This window comes from Sebastes fasciatus, chromosome 3 (assembly GCF_043250625.1).
Source record: "Sebastes fasciatus isolate fSebFas1 chromosome 3, fSebFas1.pri, whole genome shotgun sequence".
NCBI classification, from domain to species: Eukaryota; Metazoa; Chordata; class Actinopteri; order Perciformes; family Sebastidae; genus Sebastes; species Sebastes fasciatus.
Window position 1 is genome coordinate 32,137,056 of NC_133797.1, and position 17,832 is coordinate 32,154,887.

General features: G+C 39.5%; 2 protein-coding genes across 5 annotated transcripts; both read right to left on the reverse strand.

The window, feature by feature from the left end:
• Nucleotides 1–25: 25 nt before the first annotated feature.
• On the reverse strand, nucleotides 26–10,613 carry LOC141764781 (serine hydrolase-like protein). Its single transcript, XM_074630319.1, has 14 exons — nucleotides 9,185–10,613; nucleotides 9,105–9,147; nucleotides 8,788–8,931; nucleotides 7,344–7,457; nucleotides 7,144–7,185; nucleotides 6,639–6,658; nucleotides 6,450–6,524; nucleotides 6,191–6,297; nucleotides 5,445–5,524; nucleotides 5,330–5,364; nucleotides 5,124–5,200; nucleotides 4,944–5,031; nucleotides 1,365–3,017; nucleotides 26–1,060 (listed from the first exon to the last, which is right to left on the reverse strand). Exons 2-13 carry the CDS (start codon nucleotides 9,127–9,129, stop codon nucleotides 2,898–2,900), a joined length of 927 nt encoding a protein of 308 aa, XP_074486420.1. The 5' UTR covers nucleotides 9,130–9,147; nucleotides 9,185–10,613; the 3' UTR covers nucleotides 26–1,060; nucleotides 1,365–2,897.
• Nucleotides 10,614–11,125: 512 nt separating this feature from the next.
• LOC141764779 (serine hydrolase-like protein) lies at nucleotides 11,126–17,013 on the reverse strand. Of its 4 annotated transcripts, none has more exons than XM_074630315.1 (12): nucleotides 16,870–17,013; nucleotides 16,406–16,630; nucleotides 15,229–15,342; nucleotides 14,989–15,030; nucleotides 14,872–14,891; nucleotides 14,701–14,775; nucleotides 13,429–13,532; nucleotides 13,270–13,349; nucleotides 13,153–13,187; nucleotides 12,943–13,019; nucleotides 12,574–12,661; nucleotides 11,126–12,445 (listed from the first exon to the last, which is right to left on the reverse strand). In XM_074630315.1, the coding sequence occupies exons 1-12, from the start codon at nucleotides 16,937–16,939 to the stop codon at nucleotides 12,314–12,316; spliced, it is 1,062 nt and encodes a 353-aa protein (XP_074486416.1). In that variant the 5' UTR covers nucleotides 16,940–17,013; the 3' UTR covers nucleotides 11,126–12,313. The 4 variants fall into 4 exon arrangements, 3 of the variants coding, with proteins under 3 accessions (XP_074486416.1, XP_074486418.1, XP_074486417.1); XM_074630317.1 differs by having other exon boundaries at nucleotides 16,406–16,576; nucleotides 16,870–16,985; XM_074630316.1 differs by having other exon boundaries at nucleotides 16,406–16,603; nucleotides 16,870–16,985.
• Between the last annotated feature and the right edge of the window lie 819 nt (nucleotides 17,014–17,832).

Genomic DNA, 17,832 nt, shown 5'->3' on the forward strand with positions numbered 1-17,832 from the left:
AACTTCATAACATGCAGAGAGTAAATTGAGGATTAAACAGTTTTATTTTGTATCACCAAAGGAAGCATATGATCATCAAAAGAGGGTCGTTACACACCCACAGTTTCCTCACCATGCTGTCAAGTAAAAACAATGAAAACAAAAAAAATATACACTTTGAGCATTACCAAACACCAGCTTTCTGTAATCTTGGTCCATCTCGGATAATCTTGGCACCTTGAATAAATCAGTTAGTATTTATTCAGCACATATTATTTTAATAATAAAGTCAACTACTAACAGCATTTTGGCATATTGGCACTAACAATCCTCATGCTTCTCAGCAGCTGCCGTGCCGACATCACCAGAGAGAGAGAGGATTAAAAACCCTTCCCCGCTGGCAACAAATTCATTGCACTTCTGTCATTCACTTCACTAATTAAATGCACAATATAAGTAAACTTCATGATTCATGTAAAGTGATTGTCAAATTACAAAACGTATGTAAAAGTTGGCACGAGTATAAGATGGCGTGGAATTTACATCATGTTTTAATCACATTTCTAAAGGGCAACATGTCCTCCAATCGCCTCACAATCTCATCCTGCGTGAAGTCTTCTCCTCCTTGTGCATTTGGCTTCCTCCTCCGCTTTGCTTTTCCCTGATCTCGACACAAAGTGTGTTAAGAGATCAGAGAAAAGTTGGAATGATAGGACAGTGGCAGTCTCTCCTTCACCTTTCTCATCCCTCCTCTTCCATTTTTCTGTCTCCATCTTTAAGGTGTTGGCTCCCGACCCACCGGTGTCCTGGCAGCACCCCTGTCCAGATGGCCTCCCGCCCTGCTCCGCCTCGCCCTCTCTCCGTCTCTGTCTCCATCATATCAGGGCATTGCTATCGTCATCTCTGCAGTTCACACTGGCCACCAGCGGGTGATGCCGGACTGTTTTGTTGCTCCACTTGTGGGCATCCTGCAGCCCGGGCTCGAGGAAGTAAAGGCACGCTCCGAAGCCTGCCAGCACCAAAACCGACACCAGCAGGTAGAGGGGGACGAACCAGTCCAGGAAGAGCCACGACATCACTGCTGTCAGACAGAGGGGATGGATGGGAAGGGTTGGAGGAGGAAAGACATGATGGAGAAAGGGAAGGAAAGGAGGAGTTTTTCAGTTTTTTTTAAAAAAGTAATCCTTCAGGGTGAGATATCACGCATACCAGACTGCAGCATCTCTTGTCATCTCTTAGAAAGCCCTCCTCATTACAATCACAGTCACACAGATATCACACAATCAGCTCCATGCAGACAGAACACTGTCTGTCACTGCTTCTGAGATGCACAATAATTTTTGTTGCACTCTAAAAATAGAGCTCAGTAGTAAATAAATGCTTACCTGCAGACGCTGCTGACTCAGTTGGTCTCTTGGTCGTAGATTGTACGTGATGTCAAATCAATCACCAGATTATTTCCAGCGCCGCAGCTCCGACCGTTGCATGTGCTCTCCGAGAGGCACAAGAGACAGAAGCTGCATGCATGCGGCTTCATCCTCCGAGCTCCTGGCTCTGACGTTCAAAAAAGGAGGGGTGGGTGTTGCTATGACAACACCCCTGCTGCTGATGGTGGAGAGGATGGAGGGAGTGGGAGGGAAACTTATATAACTATAATCATTTTTCTTTGCGGGGGGGGGCTTCAGATGTCTGTGGATGCTCGCCGCCTTGCTGCTCGCTGCGTAAAATCAATTCCACTCCATTTAACAGCAAGGCCATCACACAGTTTATGTGACATTGAGAGGAAGAGAAGGGGGCCATTTTTGTGTGAGCTGCACCTCTAATATCTGCTCTGACTGACGGCAGCTGCAGTGTTTTACGGAGTCACTCCCCCGAGTAAAAGTGGAGGCAAAAAGATTTATTTTTTTTGTCTTGCTGGCTCCAAGACAAAAGCTGAATACAGAGAGGATTGGCCTACATAATGAGAAGTTGTCAGAGGATGTCATCTCTTTTAATGACCGCCATTTTTAGCTCCGTTCCGCACAAGAAGTCAGATTCATGAAAAGCAGTCGAGTTAAACAGATCAGCTTCAAATGAAATGATGAAACCGTACAAGTTACATGAAGAAATAACAGATTATTTGAACAATGTGGGATTTTATTCAGTTTAGCGCTTTTTACAAAATATGTTCTGTTCTGACAGCTGAAGCTGATTTGAATCAGATCTTGGTTTGGTTAATTGACAGCATTGTAATATATTTATTTACAATTAAATGTATTTATCATTTATCACACTTTGTCAGGGATTGAACTAGGACGTTTTTTTTATTTAATATTACAGAAAATGGTTTTGTTGATTTTAATTTACAGCCTTGACTGAAGCACTTTGTAACTTTGGTTTTGGAAAGATTATAATATTATAAATTATTTTTATGATTAAAGTCTTTTTACAGTCCACCAGTCTTTATCAAGATGCAGAACAGGCACTCAATGACTTAAAAAACATTAGAAAATAAGAACTACAACTAAGCAAAAATACATCACATGAACAAACAAGTCATCTTTTTTTTCAAGAGGCAGACAAGAAATAAGGTATCACAAACACATGCAATCATCATTGTGAAATGATTTTAACTAAACCCAACTAAGCACAAAAACAACCTTGATGCGAGGAGGTCTTGCTATCTATAGATATATTTTGCTTCTATCTGTACGTGTAAAGTTTGCAAATGTTTAGTATTTCTAGTAAAAGCAGCAATTTCAGCAATTCAGTGGAGGTTTACACATCTAGATTATTCAAAGTCACTGAAGAAACTTTATAGCAGTGTTCAAATAATAACATAGAATTATGTAAATGACTTTTCTGCGAGAGATGAGAGCAGCGTACTGAGACTCGAAGTGTGACATTTCACAATGAAAATGTGTGTGTGTGTGTGTCCACTATGCCTGCAGCTGCTGTAGGAGCACTTTGGGCTGGAGGAAGTCAAAAACTAATGGAGCGACGACTTCAGGGTCGTTCAGATGGACGTGATGATCGCCTGGTACCATCACCACTGTGTGCTGAGAGAGAGAGAGAGAAATGATAATGAACATTTAATTAAATATTACCACCAATTGCCAATTAAGAACGAAAGTTATCCAACCATGTAGAGGTGTTAATCTAGAAAGACTCTCACATGAAACTTATTGGATTTTCACATTAAATGTCTCCATCTAACTGAAACGAGGAAAGTCTCCTTTCCTGTAATGACTTGTAGAACATTTACATTTTCTCATACCGTGATTTCTCTTAAACTAGAATGACTCATGATGACCTGATGATGAATTTTCATTGTAGTGTACCACGGATATGTTTGTTCATAATTGTTTTGTTGTTGTTCATTTTAGTTTGACATTGCCCATATGTCAAACTGGGCATGAATATATGTTATTTATAGGGCTGTCAAAGTTGACGTGATAATAACACGTTAACGCAAATTTGTTTTAACGTCACAAATTCTTTTAACACATTAACGCAATCGATATTTCAGAGGTTGTAGCTCAGTTTTAAAGTTAGAGTGAAGCTACTGGTATCGTATGAAAATAGACATAAACCTAAGGAATCCATGTCATACTAGCTTTTCACGAAGGAGGTTAAATAACGCTCCAAACTTGAGCTAAATTTTGGAGAAGTAAACCTGGTATGGTCATTTTCAAAGGGGTCGCTTGACCTCTGACCTCAAGATATGTGAATGAAAATGGGTTCTCTGGGTACCCACGAGTCTCCCCTTTACAGACATGCCCACTTTATGATAATCACATGCAGTTTGGGGCAAGTCATAGTCAAGTCAGCACACTGACACACTGACAGCTGTTGTTGCCTTCACTTTGCCATGTTATGATTTGAGCATATTTTTTATGCTGAATGTAGTACCTGTGAGGGTCTCTGGACAATATTGGTCATTGTTTTGTGTTGTTAATTGATTTCCAAAAGTAAATATATACATATATTTGCATAAAGCAGCATATTTGCCCACTCCCATGTTGATAAGAGTATTAAATACTTGACAAATCGCCCTTTGAGGTACATTTTGAACAAATCAAAAATGTGCGATTAACTATGGACAATCATGCGATTAATCGGGACTAAATATTTGAATCGATTGACAGCCCTAATGTTAACATATGTTTGCTTGTATAATCTGTACATTGTTTTGTGAACGTATGTATATTTTGTTTTTTGGTTGATAAAGTTTGGTATTTAATGTTGGGAAGGTTCCCTGTGAGGTTTGACTACAGGGAGCCACTTGTGCACCTGTTGGTAGTAAGGTTGATTGATACTCGACATGAATTTTAAGGACTATAGACCTTTTTCACAGCTCACATCTTGACTTGTCATAGCAGGAAAAGCACAGTTGAAACTAATGTTGTTCACAGTGTCTTAGTAAGCCATGCCAGAGAGCCAGCATGCACAATACCAGGACCCTGAATGCAGTCATATATAACGTTATTAATGACACCTGTGCTTTTCCTGCTTTGACAAGCCAACATGTCTGCTGTGAAAATTGTACACTGAAGAGGGCACATCTGTGCATTTTGTCCCCATGTGCTAAATTTTGACATTTAAAATAAAAAAAAAAAGGAATCTGGTTTGTTGTGTGAACTCTTTTTGCACTTTAATACTCACATCTATAAATATCTCTGCTCAGTCTGAGACAACGAGCTCGTAGTATGGAGCTACTTTTAGATCTGTGGAGCTGCCTGCCACAATAGGTTTTAATAGATCAACACACAGGCACAAACACAGCCGACCAAACAGTGTTTAAAGCACTAACATAGTGGGTTTAGGTTTGTCACAGTTTAGCGACTTCACTCCAAATGGATGATGTGTATTTTTACTGTCTGTATATGCTCAACACTCACCCGCCTGCTACTACGATAGTTAATTATCATCATAAACTTTTTCCAGCATATATTTAGATTTTTTCCCCCGAGATTCAAACTCACATTTCTGTCACGATATCCTTGGAGAAGCATGGAGCGCAATCTCTGTCGGATTGGGTCTGGAGATGTTGCACCAAAGCCTTTGTCTCCTCTGGAAACAAAACAGATTTTGAGGTTAAGTATGACATGCTTTGATAATTTTATTATTAAACATCCATTTCAGTGCAGTGATCAATATCTTACAGAATAACTAGAAGAGGGGCTTGAATCTTCGACTGCATCTCCAGAGCTTGCTCCAAACTGATGTGCATTATATTTGTCTGAAAAGATCGAATAAAATACATGTACTGCACAAGCTGAAAGCTAAAACCTCTGGTGTAGAAAATGTAAGTTAACAGACAGGAGACGGTGAATGTGTAGGAAGGTCTGGGAGGTTAAAAGAGACTTACAGTATGGACTCCCAGGTCTCTGGAGAACACAAATCCTGCAGAAGAGAAACACATTTGCTGAAAGCAAAGTGAGATTATTCCTCTCTGAGAGGAGGAAGAAGAGATGAAGACGTACCTCCTTCAACTTGAACTAGACCTCGCTCTAAAAGGATGTGCACCGACTGTTCAGACAGAGTCGGGTTTGCAGCCAACAGCCTGAAAGAAATAAAACACTGACTTTACTAGTAGAAATCTAATAGTCATATTTGTTTTGGTCTGTTGTATCTTTCTGTGTGATTTATTATATTAAAAACCTGGCGCCTACATTACCCACAATGCAATATGGACAGTTGGATCAGAGATTCGGGTCTATTGGTGCCTTCAAATGAAACTCGTGAGCTCGTGTTTACAACATGGGAAGTCGTGTACACAATATGCTTGGCGTTCAAGTGGTTAAGTCGTGAGAACACCGCTGCTAAGCAACGGCAATGTTAACGTAGCAAGCTAGCAAGCGGGTACCGTAATTCCAACTACACAAACAAACTTCGTAAGCCCCAATTGACACCGACTCAAGTGACATCACTTGAGGTAATTTATCAGATTTAACGCAGCTCCACAGGAGCCACATGTGCAGTAGTACTTTCCAATGCGTGTAAACAGTTCTGAGGTGTCAAATCATTTGAGTTCCCCCCTTTAAACACTCTTCAAATTAGAACAAAATATCCTACACAAATGAAGGATTATTTCATTTGAATTGGCCATAAACTGGAAGATAGGCCATTTAGGCGGTCGCCTAGGGCGCCACCTTCTGGGGGAGGGGGCTCTAAATCTGAATTTCGCCTCGTGCACCGAAAGGGCTGGAGCCGGCCCTGGTAGTAGTACCTCTCAGCTGCCTTCTCAAAAGTGTAAACTTTTTGCTTCTCTGCTTTCTTTTTTTCAAACAGAAGCATCTCATCCATCGCCTTCCTCATGTCCTGGGATGCTCCTTTCTGCAGGAAAAGAGACAGAAGCGTTATAAGAAGACAACCGAGGAATAATGCTATACTACTGCAGCAATCATGGACATTGTTACTATTAGACCATCTTCCATTTAAAAGGCTTGTCACATGTAATATAGTGATAATAAAAACTGCTGAAGTACCGGATCTATAGTTACAAATCCAAAGGAATCCAGCAGTACGACGACATCCACCATCTCAGGGTACAGTGCACTGAACTGTGGATAACACAACATGGACCATGTATGACACCGTGCAAGAAAATACAGTGAAATATTCTCTGCACATTGTGTGAAAACAGTGATAAGTTGCATGTGATGAATCTTAGTTACCATTGCAGCCGTGTTGCCACCTGTAAGAGTGAAGAAACGATCATGCTCAAAGCTTTAAACACTCGTCAAAGTAAACTTTTATTGACTTACTTAAAACGTTGATTTGATTTGTTGAAACGTTTTTAGATAAATCAATTAGTCATTTAGTCTATAAAGTGCTGGAAAAAAAATGTGTCCAAGGTAGCATCTCCTAATTGTTTAGAGATATTTATTTTGCAATTATATAAAATGCACATTTGAGCAGCTAACTAATCAATGTTTCTTTATAGGTGATTTAAATGCTTAAATCAATTACCAAAATAGTTGGAGATACATTTTTTCTTAATCGATTTAATCATTTATTGTTCAATAATTGTTTGATTGATCACTCGACACACAACATAGGATAATTACACCCCAGTGGCAGATTTATTTATTTGCAGTTTTATGGTAAAGATGTGAAAATGCACATTGTCACTAAATGTGAATCAGGTGTATTATATCTATATTTTGTGTCTGCACTCACCCATACTGTGGCCTATGATGGAGAATTTTGTCCACTGGAGACCTGTGGGAGTTATTTCATAGAAAACAGATCTGATTAAATCTAGTTTTTCACTTACAGCTGTACATGAGATGCACCAGAGTCCTGATGAGATCCAACCTCTTGATACAGTCAGATTTGAGTGGCTAAAATAGATCCTGCAACTTCCTGAGCTCACACACCGTCAACCACTCTGCGTACGTCCGCCACGTGTGAAGGAATTGAATAAAACACTCCAGGGGGATAATGGGAGGACAAACCGTGACCTGCCATGTCCACCGCCACATATCTGCAATCTGAGAGGAAGTATAGAAAGAGAGGTTGAAATGATCCAAACTGTAGAGAACTCCTGGAGGAGTGGAAACACCAACAGGCTTCAGTCTTGAATCCATCATCGGGTCAAAAGGTCATAGTTTGGTTTGTGACCAAATTCCTGCAAAACTAATAACATTCCCTTCAGCCTCAGCTGTACTTTTAGTGTTAATTAACATCATAGCTACCTGCATACATAAATATTAACATACTTTACCATTTTATACCTATACAGGAATGATATGTGTGCCATTTGGAAAGAAACCAAAGAGACATGAAAATGTTATTTGTAAGATTCAATACTTTTTTGGAGCTGTTTCCCCACCACCCACAATTTATCTTCATTTTGTCCAGCTGTGAGCTGCTCCTCCATTTCCTTTGTGTATTGCATTGTGGGAGAACAGTATGAAATGTCATTTCATTCATTGGGAGCATTTCTATCAAAGAGCGTATATTGCCAAGAAATAAAAGTCAATTGTTTGTTCCATCGCAACGTCAGCGCCCGGCAGTAGATCTATGCTTCCACCATTTTGGACTGACTCCAGTAAAACGTCCGCCTACAAAGTGCAGTACAAAAGTAAAACAAAATTATTTCGAAATGACCTGTGTCGAACAATCAAAAGAGCATAAATATAAGAGTTTCAGTCCAAAATGGTGGCAGCGGCTGTCAAAAAACCCCACAGAAGTTTTGTCTCTATGCTTCTATAGGCTTTGTTTCTATTGCCTCCGTACGGCTCTCAACATGGCAACGGCTGAGCTGGCAGCTTACAGCTAACGGTGCTAACAGTGCAAATGATGGCAACAGTGCTGAGAGCTGTCTGGGTTTATTTCACAACAATGACCCGCTAGCTGTACATTATCCCGCTTATTACACGGCAACTTATTTAAGAAATCAATAATTTGACACAAAAATGGTCCTCAAGAGTCCGACATCAGAACTGCGTCATACATTTATACTATTTACACTATATATATATATATATATTTACACTTATTTATATATTTATTTCCTCGTTTATTTATTTCAGGATGTATCTTATAGGCCTATTTATTTATTTAATCCTGAATGACATATAATATATTATGCAGCACACTCAAAAGTCGACAATATTTAGTATGCATGCTGTCTGCTTTGAGTATTTTATTTTGTCACTTTTCTAGTGTGAAAACACAACCACATACTAAAAAACTGCTCAGACTCAGTGGGGTAGTGTGGATTTGGGACACAGCTTTAGTCTTGTTAAAGTGGAGGTATAAGGTGGAGGGTGTTTGACATATAGTTTAATTACTCTCATCTACTCTGTCATATTTTACCTTTGGGTAGAAGGGGAATGAGGGTGTTGAATGTCCCACAGTTGTCAGCCTTGCCATGCAGGCACAGCACAGGACGACCGTGATCAGGACCCCAGACTTTCCCTATGATCTGCCCCCATGGCACCGGGAGAGAGAGCTCTGAAACTGGACACATTAGACAACAACACCTCAGAAAACAGGTAAAAAAAACAACTACAGGGTTTAACTACGTCCATGACTCTTGAGAGTGGTAAAATATTAAAAGAAAGAAAGAGAGAGAGAGAGAGAGAGAGAGAGAGAGAGAGAGAGAGAGAGAGAGAGAGAGAGAGAGATACTACCTTCTTGTTTCATTGTAGATGACATTACAGCATCTGGTGATCAGTTTATGTCTCTGACAAATAAAAAAAGAAGAAAAACGCCGGCAGAGATGAAACAAGGTGACTACAATAAAGTTAATCTAAACAAAGCTGCAAACAAATCCTGAAATGACTTTTTAACAAATGAAACATGAACTCTGACCTTTGGAACCTGAAGGCAACACAAAAATTTCCTGCAACCAATGATTTGCTTGGATATTCGTGATGACGGGCTGCTGTTATGGCCAATCATCACACTGCAGAGGGCGGCGGGTTAAACCAGGTGACAATGGAAAACTCTCTCCTCTGCTGTGTCTGTGTTGCTTCAGTAACACCTGTCAGACAGTCTCCTGCAAGGACAATAAATCTGGGAAAGAGTGACATATGTGTGGCCTTCACAGGCTCAACCACTCAGATGTTTTAGAGAATAATCAAAAGTAAAGAATAAACTTAAACCACACACACAATGCAATCCAGCCCCTGTGCAATCACCTTGAATGCATTGTCTTTATTGTTTTTCTTTAAGGGATACTTTTATTGTTTATTATAATTTTGTATTATATTTTACATGTCTTTTTATATTTGCTATTTATTTTTATTTTTTTGGAGCCTCCAAGGCGAAAGCATTTCATTTGATTGTATAACCGGAGTGACAATAAACATCTTGAGTGAATCTTCAATCTTTGACAGCACAATGTCATGTACTAGTTTATATGCTTGGTGTCCAGGATGTCAGTAAAACCTGTCCACGTTGAGACAAGCTGCACTGCCCACACTTTTCTGAACCCAACGGTCGCCTCTGCGAGAGGAAAACTAATTTTGCCGTTAACATGCACAACACATTCTCCAGCGTTGTGTAAACATCTTTTAATGTTACTTGTAATCTGTAACTAAGGTCTCTGAGAGATCAACTATCACAATGGTATGTGGTGTAACGTCCAAAGGTGTGTAATTCACAGCCAGTGATGTGATAAAAACCTGAAGCCAGGTTGAGAATAGCTTCACATAAAGAACCTGTAAATGGATTCTGTAAGGTGAACATTAACTGGTGGCTCGAGGCTGTTTCTCAGCCTAAAGGGTTAAAGGGTTTAGTCGTTCATGTCACTTTTGTGCAACACAAAAACACCAGCAGCTTTTCACACCTTTAGAAGTTTGTCGGGTTAAATATAAAAGTTAATCTAAAGATGAAAGCGCTAAATTGGAAATTGGGAATTATACTTGTTTTCTTGCAATTAGATGAGAAGATTGACATCACTCTCCAGTGCAGAAAATATGAAGCTACAGCCAGCAGACAGTTAGCTTAGCTTAGCATAAAGACTGGAAACAGGGGGGGAAAAGCTAGCTGGGCTCCGTCCTAAACTATGTATGGATGAGAAAAAGTTTTGCACTTAATTAGGGATACACAGATACCGGATCGGACATCGGGACGATACTGACTCAAATAGCTGGATCAGGTATTGGTGACAATGGGGCCGATCTATTCAATTCAGTTCTATGTTTATATACTATATATATATATATATTATATACTGGAATTTTAATTCCTGTTCAAGTTTTGACCAAATTGTTGCTGCAATAAAAAGATTTACACTTTAATTATAATTCCTGTTAATTTTGAAGATTTTCTTATCAAGTTGCTGGTGTACAATTAATTATTTTAATAATAAATAACAATTAAATACATTTTTATCTATGTATTTATTTGTCACATTTTGTTTTACAAAGGTAGGAAAGCAATGTTTAAGTCAAGCCTGATGTTGCCTTACACATAAAAGAATGAGCCCAGTCACTTCCACACAGTGAGGCATACAGCTTATTAATTAAACACTGATATCGGATCGGTACTCGCTATCGGCTGATACCCAAAGCCCAAGTATCTATCAGTATCGGGACTGAAAAATTCGGATCGTTCCATCCCTACACTTTATCCACCGTAAAACCACAATTTGTGAAGGGCAGAGTTGCTTGTTGAATCTCTTCATAAATGAACCACAGGCTTCATATTTTCTTTATATGTTGCTTTTTTTTTATTTAAGCGAGCATGTTTGATGAAATATTCTTTTATGTTATATAACATTAACTTCACATGTTGTGTTGTTAAGATCGTCATCTACAGACTAAAATGATGATGAGACGGGATGCATCAGGATCTGGGCAGCATACCTCCTCTGCTCAACCTGAAGGGAAACCCTGAAGAGGTCAAAACTCCAGAAACATTTGCAGTTATACATTAAATACAAGTATCAGCCTGGAAATGAGCATGATATGTCCCCTTTAACTCTTACAAAACAGTGATTCTGCAGGTCTCACTCTGCAGTTATGGGCGAAACAAAAAAACGTTACAAACAAATTAAAAAAGTAAAAAACTGTATAGCCCATTGGTCTACACGCCGGCCATGCAGGACACGTGAGCAGCGTGTGATGTCCACACCGACAGCGTTGCTGCTGCAGCGCTGCTGTCAGCCCTTTCTTTCTACATAGTTTGCCTTTCACAATGGCCATTTCATTACATTAGAAATGTAATCTATACTTATTTTAGACAGAAGAAGGTGAAGAAGTTTGTGCTCAATTGTAGATAATAGTAAAAATAATCCACGATTAAAAGCTGATACTCTTTTAATTTATGGAGCCGTGCAAGTCACTATACTTTCCACAACACTGTCAGGCAAATATTTCAGAATAAAAGCCTTGTGTTAACAAATAAAGGAATTTTGTCCACAGAAAAAAAATGCTAAAGGACTTTTATTTTGAAATGTAAATGGGAAATGTTGAGTTGAAAAAATAAATATTTACTTGTTTTCATGTCTGTGACATATTCTACAGATGTAGACATTGAAACTGTAGTAATATCGCTGGTATGTCATTAAACGATCAAAAGATCATTTTCACTGCGCTGCTCATGCATCCTGTGTGACCCGGGCGTTACAGTTAAGGCTTAAGATGTTGTATGAGCAGAAGTGTGTCCGTCGCCTCCGATGTTCTGATTCGTCAATAAAGTTGTAAGTAAAAATAAACGTAAGGCTGATCCCTCACCAACTAACGTCCTGTCCCACCAACTTTTCAACAGGAATTACGTCATACTAAGGAAGAAGCGATGGGACCTTTACTGATATTGTTAATTTGAAAACACAGTTTGCTCCTATAAACAGCACAATATGACTTTAGTGTGACAGTGCGAGTGTGTTCGTAGCTTATAACTTGTGCTTTCCGTTGTTTGACTGGGACAACACTTTGGTTCGCAGAAAGTCAGACACAAATGGAGCGACGACTTCAGGATTATTCAGATGAACGTGATGATGGCCTGGTACCGTCACCACCGTGTGCTGAAACCAACACAAACAGGGAGGGATATTAAAGTGCAGATATACACAATCAATAACCACGAAGATGTTTAAATAACAATTCAAACATGTTGGTTGTATTTTCATTCTGTCCTGAGTTGCAAACTCACGTTTCTCTCCTGGAAGCACTGGAGAAGTGCTGAAGTGAATTTTCTTTGAGCTGGTTCAACATATATTCTCTTGTAGCCTCGTTCTGCTCTGGAGAAAGAGATATTGAATATACAATGTGAGCAAAGACCATTTACTGTAAGTGGAAGAGTATGTTATTGACAGAAAGTTATGATATAGATTGACCTTTGTGGCAACACATCAGTGGGGCGGGGTATGATTTTCACAATGTTATCTGTATTTCTGCTCAGACAGTGAGCTACTGTGCGTCAGTCAGCTGTTATAAAATGTCTCTGTCTGCTGTCACATAGTTATACTGCAGTCAAAACATAATGCAAACATCCATTTCAATGCAGTGATCAATATCTTACAGAACAACCAGAATAGAGGATTGAACCCTCAACTGCATCTCCAGACTCTGCTCCAAACTGGGCAGCAACATGTTTTTCTGAAAACATAAAATAAAACACATGTACTGCACAAGCTGAAAGCTAAAACCTCTGGTGGTAAAAAATATAAGTTAACAGAGAGGAGGTGGTGAATGTGGGGGGGGGAGGTCTGGGAGGTTAAAATAGACTTACAAAATTAACTCGCAGGTCTCTGGAGAACACAAATCCTGCCGAAGAGAAACACATTCAGCTGAAAGCAGAGTGAGATTTATTCCTCTCTGAGAGGAGGAAGAAGAGATGAAGACGTACCTCCTTCAACTTGAACTAGACCTCGCTCTAAAAGGATGTGCACCGACTGTTCAGACAGAGTCGGGTTTGCAGCCAACAGCCTGAAAGAAATGAAACACTTTATCCGACAGCTGCCTATAGAGACAAAGTTACTAGAAATCTGAGAGAAATCTTTGATACCTCTCAGCCGCCTTCTCATAAGTGTAAATTCTCTTCTGTTCGGTCTTCTTTTCAAACTGAAGCACTTCGTCCAACCCCTTCCTCGTCATTTGGCAAAGATCTTTCTGCAGGAAAAGAGACAGAAGCTACTGACACGGGTGGATAGTACAGCAGAGCTCGGTTTTATATGATATGAGAAACACAGTATATGAATAAAAAGACAGGATGGAAATGAAGATAATTGAAACACAATGCAAAAATATTTTTCACCACCTGAATGAAAATAATTTGAAGTTCTTTCTTTGAAAGCCTCCGGTAGATATATTATACAGACATTTCATACATAGTCTACATTGAGGACACTGAGGTCAGGTCCTCTGTATTTGTCTGGGGAGTCGAGAGATTTAACAACCATGAGGGAGTTTTACATTCTGCAATCAATGAATTACAAATGGTGGGTATTAAACGGTTGGGAATCACCAGAGGCCCCATGATATGATATTATTACCATACTTAATCTCGATCTTATTGCGATTTTAAACATTTTGCGATACGCTGAGCATTGCGGTAAGATATATTGTGATATATTACCTCTGTTCAACTGCAAATTATGCAGTTTGTCAAGATTTGTTTTATCTAAGAAGATATTATTTTTCCTTCTGTTCATTTCAGAGTTTTCGTTCACATCTTGAGGTCAGAGGTGAAGGGACCCCTTTGAAAAAGGCCATGCCAGTTTTTCCTCACCAAAATGTAGCACAACTTTGGAGCGTTATTTAGCTTTTCTTCCCGACAAGCTAACATGACATGGTTGGTAACAATTGATACCTCAGTTTTTATAGTTTCATATGATACCAGTATCTTCGCTCTAGCTTTAAGACTGAGCCCGCTACAACCTCTGAAAGACAGATTAGCAGACAGGCTCACCTTCAGATTGTTAAGAGGTTAATAGATTATATACTAAAAGATTGATACTTGACGTCTGTGTATCAATACAACATTGCCACGCAAAATATCGCAATACTATGCTGTATTGATTTCCCCCCCACCCCTATCAAACGGCCTGATTCTTGGATTTTTTTTAGTCAAATTGTTTTGACTATTTACAGCCAACAAAATAAATAAAGAAGTAAATAAATCTTCTTTTTTGGGAAATTACATTTATAGAAACAGTTGAATAAATAAAATATGAAAGGCTTTTTCTTTTCGTGTCTTGGTCAGACTGTCCTAGCCGTACATTTAAACCATTAAAAGCTTCACAGTGAGTGTAATCTGGGGAGTCAAAATGATTCGTACTGAATCTGTAGGCAGGAATCCCAAAGAGTCCAGAAGCACGAGAGCATCCACCATCTCAGGGTACAGCGCGCTGAACTGTGGAAGACACAATTTGGACCATGTGATGATACCCCAAACTCTGCAAAATGTATTTTAATTAAGAGAGGAAAGAGATAAGACAATGACACTCACTATTGCAGCAATGTCACCACCTGTAAATAAAAAGAAGCTGCATGTGATTAGCACTTTAAATGATTTTGTCGCACAGCAACACAGATAAAGATAATCCTGCTGTAAAGCTGCACTCACCCATACTGTGGCCTATGATGGAGAATTTGCTCAGCTGCAGAGCTGTGGGAGTTAATTTCACAGATCATCAACCGGGTTCAGTATCTCATCACAGAACACTGAGCTAGTTTTTTAGATGCCATAGGAGCTTCTGTGGTTAACTTATATGCATAAATAGGAACATTAAGTCCTGTAGAGGTCTAAACTTACACTGATGTTTGGCAAAAAAACTACTGTATAACATTATGAGCTCACACGCACCATCAGCGACTCTGCGTACGTCCGCCACGTACTCGAGGCAAGAGTATAAAACTCCTGGAGGACGGTGTGATGACAGACCGTGACCTGCCAGGTCCACCGCCACATATCTGCACTCTGAGAGGAAGTACAGAGAAGAGATGTGTAAAATACTCACACAAGACACACCAAATCCCAAACACTTCCATCACAATCGTGGGTAATAATTTATTGGTGCCTTCAAATGGGGTCGTGTTTACCGTGTTCACGAGAAGAGTCCATATGAACGCACCCCTCGTGTCGTATTCACAACCTCGTAAGTGGATATATTCGGAAACATATTTTCTTAATTGTTTCCGAATAATTTCCAAGGAAGTTTCCTGGAAAGAGATATCTAATTTGGTAGCCTACTGATTATATTAAAGAGATAGGGTTCTGAGATATTTATTTGAGTGTAGTGAGTTGAGTTGAGTTGAGGTCATTTAAGCCAGAGTTAACACTAATTAATCATTAATTTATTACTGGAAACTTTATTATCCATGAGTGTCAAATTGTATGATTGCCGGTTCAGCTGACCTGCTCTGCACTGACTGAGCAGGTCAGCAACACCTGCTGGCACAGTTCTATAGCAGTTAAACCACGGATGTATAAAGAGATACGGCGTTGGGGGCGGGGCCCCGTTCATTCCTATGAAAGTTGCTCAGTGGCGCATGACGCCAAAATGGCTCGACTTCCGTGTGGAAAAGTACGGGGTCCCAACGTCACGCTGTCGTCACGGCTTGCGCTGTCGTCTCGGTCTAGGTCTCAGTCACATGAACGGAGGAAGGGAAATAAGTTGAGTTACAGACGTCTCTTTCCCAATGTAAAGCCTCCAAATATTATGACTTTTTTTCTCGTAACATTACGACTTTTTTTTCATAACATTACGATTTTATTCTTGTAACATTACGACTTTTTTCTCGTAAAATTACAACTTTATTCTCGTAATATTACGACTTTTTTTTCCTCGTAAAGTTATGACTTTATTCTCGAAATCTCAGATTTTTTTTCCCTCAACGTGGCCCTTATACTCCGTCGTATTTACTTAAGTTAGTTAGCTGATCATTACCAAATTACAAAACTCTGTCCAGGAAATGTCCTGGAAAGTTATTAGACATAAAATAAAGTGTTATTTTGTCTCCAGAAACTAGTAATGTCTTACCTTTGGGTAGAAGTGGAATAAGGGTGCTGAAGGAGCCACAGTTGTCCGCCCAGCCGTGCAGGCACATCACAAGACGACCGTGATCAGGACCCCAGACTTTACCCGTTATCCGTCCCCATGGCACCGGGACCGAGAACTCTGAACCTGGCACCGGGACCGAGAACTCTGAACCTGGCACCGGGACCGAGAACTCTGAACCTGGCACCGGGACCGAGAACTCTGAACCTGGACACATTATCATTATTATTACACAGTCTAAAGCTCAAAAACACAAGAATTACTGAGCATTAACAACACAAACTGTTAAAACTATCCACTATTATTAACATGATGTTATATTAGAGAACCAGGAGTAAGAAACTATTTGATTAATAACTTTATAACTAACTAACTTATAAAGATCACATAAATGAACAGCAGCATTACAGACCAGAATATACATAAACATAGTCTGACTGTGTTACCTTCTTTAGCCATTGTAGTGGATGTTGCACAGTGTCTAACTCCTCGTAAAGTTTGCAGTAATGCTCGCATCTGTAAACAAACATAACAAACACGCCGTGAAGACGTCCAACAGGTCAATGACCAATGACAGGCAGTAAAACTAACTTCCGGGTTCTCTTCAAGGTCTATTAAAAGAGGATAGAAAGAGAAGACTCTACTGCGCATGTGCGGTAGCCCGAGTATATATTTCGCGCATTGATAACGCGCGACCCAACCTCCTTCAATAGGCCTTGGTTCTCTTGGTTTTTTTAGTGGTTTCTTCCAAAACAAACCACCATAACTATCAACCCCCCACCCCACCACCACCAGCACCAATATTAACCCATGATTACATTTAACTCCAGTTACAGTCCACACCACATACAAACACATCATCCTTTTATCCATCACTCTCTTTTAAAACATCATCTTTTATCCATCACTCTATTAAACACCATCCTTTTAGCCAACATTCTGTTACTTCTATCTATCTACCTGTTTATATTTATTTTACTTCATTTTATCTTTTTCTTTTTAATCTTGCCTTAATTTGATTTGCATCCTGACCGACAGCCAGCCACCCCCAACACTCCTCTCAAGCGCGCACACACACAGTCACATGATATTGATCTTGCCCAGTTATGTTGGCTTTTTTAGAGTTTTCTTTATTTATTTGTTTATTTATTTGTTTATTTGTTTGTTTGTTTGTTTTTTCAAAATGTATTTTTCTCTCCATTTTGTTTTATCCATATTTCATTTTATTTTATTTTGTTATCAGGAAAAGAAAGAAAAAAAAAAGAAAAAAAGAAAAAATATATATAAAAAAATTCCTCAACTGGCCGGTCATGGGCCATGCTGCCTCAACACCAACTGGGCTCCTCCTCCATCTCCTCTCTCCTCCCTCCAATGATTGCCTATGGATAGAAAGGGCATAAGCCCTGAGC

What these genes read in the sequence shown, in the direction of transcription:
- LOC141764781 (XM_074630319.1), bottom strand. Translation starts at nt 9,129, where the DNA reads ATGTCATCTACAATGAAACAAGAAG. An exon ending in CGTACGCAGAGTGGTTGACG is followed by an intron (nt 7,186 to 7,343) that starts GTGTGTGAGCTC and finishes TAACTCCCACAG; the next exon opens with GTCTCCAGTGGACAAAATTC. An exon ending in GAGACCTGGGAGTCCATACT is followed by an intron (nt 5,201 to 5,329) that starts GTAAGTCTCTTT and finishes CGATCTTTTCAG; the next exon opens with ACAAATATAATGCACATCAG.
- LOC141764779 (XM_074630315.1), bottom strand. Translation starts at nt 16,939, where the DNA reads ATGCGAGCATTACTGCAAACTTTACGAGGAGTTAGACACTGTGCAACA. An exon ending in CGTACGCAGAGTCGCTGATG is followed by an intron (nt 15,031 to 15,228) that starts GTGCGTGTGAGC and finishes TAACTCCCACAG; the next exon opens with CTCTGCAGCTGAGCAAATTC. An exon ending in GATTCCTGCCTACAGATTCA is followed by an intron (nt 13,533 to 14,700) that starts GTACGAATCATT and finishes CTTTTCCTGCAG; the next exon opens with AAAGATCTTTGCCAAATGAC.